This window comes from Grampus griseus (genome assembly GCF_964374135.1).
Source record: "Grampus griseus genome assembly, chromosome: 10".
NCBI lineage: Eukaryota > Metazoa > Chordata > Mammalia > Artiodactyla > Delphinidae > Grampus > Grampus griseus.
This window is the reverse complement of record NC_139004.1, coordinates 28008430-28014715: the sequence shown is the minus strand read 5'-3', so window position 1 is coordinate 28014715 and position 6286 is coordinate 28008430. Positions and strand designations below refer to the sequence as shown.

The following is a 6286-nucleotide window of genomic DNA, read 5'->3' as shown; positions in this document are numbered from 1 at the left end:
GCAGTTCATTTGTTGCAAAAAAGAAAACAAAACAAAACAAACAAACGAAAAACAAGAAAAGCATACATTTACAGTCACTAATTCTTCACTTTTAGTTCAGTCCTGAACCCCTTGCATTTTGGGTTTACTGATGGCAACTCCTATGTCTCTTCGGTTTCTACAGCACTTCACATTTTTACCATCACCACCTTTTCAAAGTATGTCTTGGTGTATGTGACCCTGCATTCTTCTGTCTGACTTCTCCATCTCTCCTCACCTAAGTGAGGTGTTCCTTCAGTGTTGTGCTTAGGCCTCTTCTCTGTGCATTCACTCTTGGCTCACCTGTGTCCAGGAGTATCATAATTAGCTCTGGTGCATTTGCCATTGAAATCTAGTTCTTCTTTTCCCAGCTTCTGTCCTGAGTTTCCAGCTATTAGACTCCCTGGATGTTCCACTGTGAACTTAGACTTAGCATGTCCCCTGTCACACGTAGCACCTTCTTTTCAGATTCTGATTTTCTGTTTGTGTTGAAAGTTTGTTGCGCTTCTAGTCATGCAGATGTGGGACTTCCGTCTCTTCTAATTCCACTAACTTTTAGGCCTACTGGCTGTACTCCCTAACCATTTTCTCTTTATTCTCACTGTTTCTGTCCTTTTCTCATGCTCTTATCTTCTGTTTAGCTTGTTGTTTCTCTCATTCTTATCTTGTCTTCCCTTGCTCAGTACTTTCGAAAACTTTCTATTACTTGCTGAATGAAGTTCAAACTTCTTGACTTGGCAAATGGGGTCTCTTATGTCCTGGTCCTCGTTTATCTTTCTTTCCTCACTTACTAATCCTCAATTGTCCCTTACAGTTAATTTGTCTGAATTTTTACTCTTACTATATTTTCATGGATTTTCCTTTTGTCTCACTTATCATGCCCAAGTTCTGTAGATTCTCAAGGCCCTGCTCAATCACATTCACTGAGTTGGCCACCAGTCTTCTGATTAAAAGCAGTTTTTCTTATTTCAAATTCATGTTTAGTTTTGTAAGAGATGAATAAGTAATAATTTTCTGTCATATCACTATTCACATTATGTACTTATTTTGCCCATCTTCTATACTGTTGGAGGTGGGACCTTTTTCTGTTTCATCTTTGCCCATAGCTCCTAGCACAGTGCTATATACATGTTAGATTGCTAACAAATTTTTGTCAAACTAATAAATGTTAGAAGATAGATATGAAAAATATATCTTCTAAATATATGTTAAATTCCCAGTGTGCAACATGGTAGAAATTGAAAAATTAAAAACAAATGTTTTTTGACTTTCATTCCTTATATTTTATACGTAACACATATTCATATATGAAAATAAAGGAATAAGGTTAGCAAGAGGAACTAATACAATACTAAATTTGTATATATGACTTAATTTGTCATAAAAATCATGGAAAGAGTCAAATGAATTTTTTTTTTTTGAAGAATTTCATTTGATTATATTTTCCCAGCAAAATCAGCTGTTACTTAGCCTCTCACTGACCTGTATTATAAATTTTTTTTTTTTGGTGGGAAAAGTTCAATACTTAATACACTTAATAAGGCATTAGAGTCTTAGGATCATATGTTTAAAAGAGAAATTATATTTCTCCCCAAATTAAAAGTAATACTTTGAACTACTATAACATTGACATTATATAGTATTAAATTATACTGAGGAGTGGTACAGAGGACTAATGATGAACAATGAACATAAACATGCTAGAAGAGAAACTCCAGCAATGCAAGTATTTGCCAGATACCTAAATTTACGTGGCCAGCAGCAGTCTGTGAGGAGTATTACTGACTGCGTGCAGGGTTATTCTCCACCCTGACCCTCACCCCACCCTCACTCCCTCTTCTACCAATTTTTTTTTCTTTCTGTTTTCTATGCATCCTCACGCACTAAAATTCATGCAGTGGTTAATGTATCTTTGGAATAGAGATGATAATAGTGCATCAGGCTGAAGATTGAAGGTATTTTGTCTCAATCCAATGCTACTAACATGTTTGGCTAATAATCATATTAGTCAAAGAATAATATCAGGAAACATCCTGGAATTAGCAAACCATTCTTGAATGGTTAGGATCCCTTAGGAGATTGTGAGCTTATTGAAATTATACTTTTTGACTGTAGCAAAATGCTCATCATTTAGTAGTGATCTATTTGTCAGAAGTTAGCCATAACATGTATTATTTGTATGCATTGTTGGGGAGAGGGATGATGCTATCAGGAGAAGGTAAGGCCTAAATGTTTCTACATGTAATGCAAGGTCAGAGATGATCAAAATACCATGTAATTGGGAAGAGAGTACAAAAACTGCGGGCTTTAAAGCTTAGACCTTACCAGTACAAGTTTGGCATGGAACCACTGGCATGGTGTTTAATCTCTTTGATCCTCAACTTAGTTATTCGTAATATGTCAAAGTTAAATAACTCTGTAGTTATTGTGAAAATTTAATTAATTTTTCTAATTTTCTTCTAACGTTTCTTAAATTGTGAACTTCTGTTAAGCGAAGAATGTCTTCTACCTAACAGTGGAACTATTTTTAACATATTGACTGCATTTTATATATATTCCTGGGCTTTAAAGGCAATTTAATCTAGAACGTACTGTTTACAGTTGAGAAAGTTGAGACCAAGTGAGGTTAAGTGGCTTACTGATATCACCTAAGCAGTAAGTGAAAAACAGAGAACTAAACTGGTCCTTTTAAAAAAGCAACAACATTCTGTATTGCCCCCTTTGTTTAATTATAGGTACGGGTACGTTTCTTAGTTTGGTTTCAAGGATACTCTTGTTTTTTGTAGGGCTGATTTTCTTACAGATCTTTCAAATGCTCACGTTATTTAACATTGTTCTGGGTGAAACAACTGTAGCTGCTTTTTTGTTGTTGTCACCTGTCATTTAGGAACTTGCATTGTGACATTTTCATCTGTTGAACTTTTAAAATATTTATGACACCATTGGAAATTGGATTTTAGAATGGAAATCAAAATCTGGAGGCTTGAAATTATGATCAGCTCTTCATGACATAGGATAAAATAAATAAACTTTTCTAAAGTAGAGATATTTTATCTGTTGCCATTTAGGTGGAAATAGAGAAGCTGAAAAAAGCAATCATGTCTTCTTGAAGTGACGTGCACCCAGTGTTCTCAGTGTTCCAGGGATTCAGAAGCAACACTATGAACTTCAACTGACTTGTTACTTAAAAATAACAAATGCTGATGTCGTGATAAAGAAATATGCGTATATGAACTATTATATCTATAGAAAAATGTAGGGGGAGGGTGAATTTTTTTTTATATATTTTGTTTTGCCAATATGAAAAAAAAGAGGCCTTATTTCTTATGTGCTGGGATTGCAAACTCTTTTGTTTAGTTTGCTTGAAAATACTACTGAATCTGTATAAAAAGGAAAGAAAATTCACAATAGTTTTTTTTATTGAAACTTGTAGTATTATTTTTAAAGAGATCTATACTATAAATATGGTGATATCTTTACGAATAATCTGTAAAATATACCATTTGAGAGGGACAGTTTAGCTTTATAGTAACTATAGTCACTACTTTTCCCATAAAACATAAGGGATATGAACTTTGTATATATATATTTTTTATGTTTAGCTTCTTACCCAGGATTACACTGTTGTGCCTGTTTGTTTGCAGTTTGTGATACTCTGGGTGATGAAATAGGAGTTTCCTAGCTACAAACCAGATTACTCACCCGTGCATATAGTAATAACTGTAATGAACTAATCAAAATAATTTCTTCAACTTTTGGAATATTTTTTTATTGCTTGCACTATAGGATTCATAAAGGAATTTAGTTAAAATGTATTGGATTGTTAAATATATTGGGGAAAATATGAGCTATATTTTAAATTCATTAGGTCTAAGGAACTAAAAATGTCAATTTAACCCTTAACTTGTTGTGCCTAGAAACTACAGCACATATAATATGCAAACACCAGCCTATTGCTGTACTTTTCTGTTTATTTTACAGGCTCAAATGTTACTCATTTCATAATCTTGTGATTTAATTCTTCATGCCCCTCCATTTGATTTTTAATAATGGTAATGTTAGAAAAACAAAACTCCAGAGCTTTCAGAACTTCAGTATGCAGTTTCATACTTTGACAAGTTATCATTGTGTAAATACTCAGGTTTTACATTGTGTAATTTACCTACTAGACTAAACTAACTGGTGGAGATATTTGGGGCTGTCATTTAGGTAACCAGCTTTATAAAGTGTGTTTAGTAGGTCACAGAACGTAACATCACAGCTTATTTAAAACCAAATAGTTGGCCATATTCAAAATGCATTTTCACAAAGTGGGTGAATAGCAGTTTCTTCACGGTCACTTATGAACAATTGAACTTTTAAAAATGTTATCTACAGATAATATGTCTCAAAATATGTGGGTTTATATTGAAAGTAGAAAATTTGATCTTTTTTTGAAAAAAAATTAGATTTTAAGCTTTATTATAGCAAATGACTTTCAGATTTTGAGTACCATCTATCATGCTTCTATTTTGTGTTCTTTAAACCCCCAAAGCAATATTTTTCCTTTAAATTTTAGTTTTAAAATACTGAAATCTTGTGTTAATGAAATTCTGTCATATTGTTTCAAATAAAAGTGAAATAGAAAATAATAGAAACTCCAATACATAATTACTTAATGGTAAATTCACAACTTAAATTAGTGCTTTTGGGGAAATCTGTGCATTAAGTATGTACATTCTAACTTCTTAAAGTCCTTGGGCTCTCCTGATGAGGTCACTGCTGAACAAAATTGTTTATTCCTGTTCTAGTGTTTTTAAATGACTTGTCAAATGAATGATTTCTTTCTTCTTAAATAAATTAGGTCTTATTTTAACATGAAAGTCTTCAGGTAGATATAAAAACAATGTACCCTGGAAATCACCCTCCAGCTTTATGACTGGAAGATCTGATTAAGTGCTCCCTCCTCACCCTAGTAACGGGGTAGGGGAGTTACCAGCAGATTTCAGGCTGTTCTTAAAGTTTTTGTTGGTCATTTTCTCACCAGTGCATAAAATCAAGATGGTCATGAGTACTGAGAGACATTTAAAGTGTTTGCTTGTATACTCCTCAGTCAGAATTGAAAAGTAGTTCAAGTACTGTGTCTCTATTTTCTTGCCCTTGACCAAATAGTAAAGAAAAGAAAACCAAAATCAAAGGGAAAAATGATTACTTTAGCAATTTACCAGTATTTGCTCTTGATATAGGAATTTTATTAATTCCTGTTTATAAAGTTCATATCATAAAATGCTATGTAATTATATAGCTTTTACTTGGGGGTAGATCTTTTTTTTTTTTAGTGAATGAGTATAAATTACAGAGTAGAGGTGAACAGCATGGCATCTGTCATTGCCAAATTGGTAGTGAATGTTTGCTATTCTTTGAAAAACATAATATTACTAATTTTCCTAATTATATTTCAATATTAGGAGTATTGTGTGTGTGTGCGTGCGACCACCAAGCTTTGGTCATACTATAAAGCTGTTACCTCTTTACAAAATCTGAGTCCGAAGATAGGAAGAGAGAATGGGCCTGGTGTAACAGAGGATTCTCTTTTTATGCTTCTTACTGTGATCACAGAAAAAAATAAACCCAAGTGCTCTCTAGATGTGTTGGTAAACATTTTATGCTTGCATTTAAACTTGAAATGTATGAAAAGAATGAGACAATCAGTTCAAATCAGAAATGAGAAGTGTTAAAATTTAATGGCCTTGTTTTGCTGTAGCAATAAAATGACCAAGTGCAATGACTTGATTTAATAAAATCATCTTTTAAAAGTTGCTGCTATGAATATTTTTAGCCATAAAATTTTATCCTTGTTGTAGCCTGACTTGCCTTCAGTAACTGTTATGTAATGCAGTTGGTGTTGTGGTATTCTAACATTCCAAAAAAATAATAATATATATTTATGGAGAAACTCAAAACAGTATACTTCACTGACTTGTTTACAGGTGCTGTAAAGCGTGCTTCTCCCTCAAAAAGAAAATAAAGAATAGTATTGCCAGTTGTGTCAGTCTTTATTGGTTATTTTTCATTAACTTCAGCATATGCTGATTGTAGAGTATGATGAAAATTATTTTATATTACTTTGAGTTTTCCAAATAAAAGAAACAATGTAAATAGTAAAATAAAAGCATTCAAAGTTCTAGACCTATGTGACATTTACTGAACCTTTGTGAGTCTTTTCTTTCTACCTGGAACTGTGAGATGATAATTCCTACCTCACAGGATTATTGGGAGAATATGAAAT

The 6286-nt window shown here is 32.9% G+C and overlaps 1 protein-coding gene across 2 annotated transcripts in view; it reads left to right on the top strand.

Moving 5' to 3' along the window:
• Positions 1–6034, top strand: part of CD2AP (CD2 associated protein) — a 103750-nt gene extending 97716 nt beyond the window's left edge. For both annotated transcript variants that reach the window (XM_082663959.1, XM_082663958.1), the window contains exon 18: positions 3087–6034. In XM_082663959.1, coding sequence (XP_082520085.1) covers positions 3087–3128 — 42 coding nt within the window. In that variant the 3' untranslated portion in view covers positions 3129–6034. The remainder of the gene's footprint in view (positions 1–3086) is intronic.
• Positions 6035–6286: the final 252 nt, after the last annotated feature.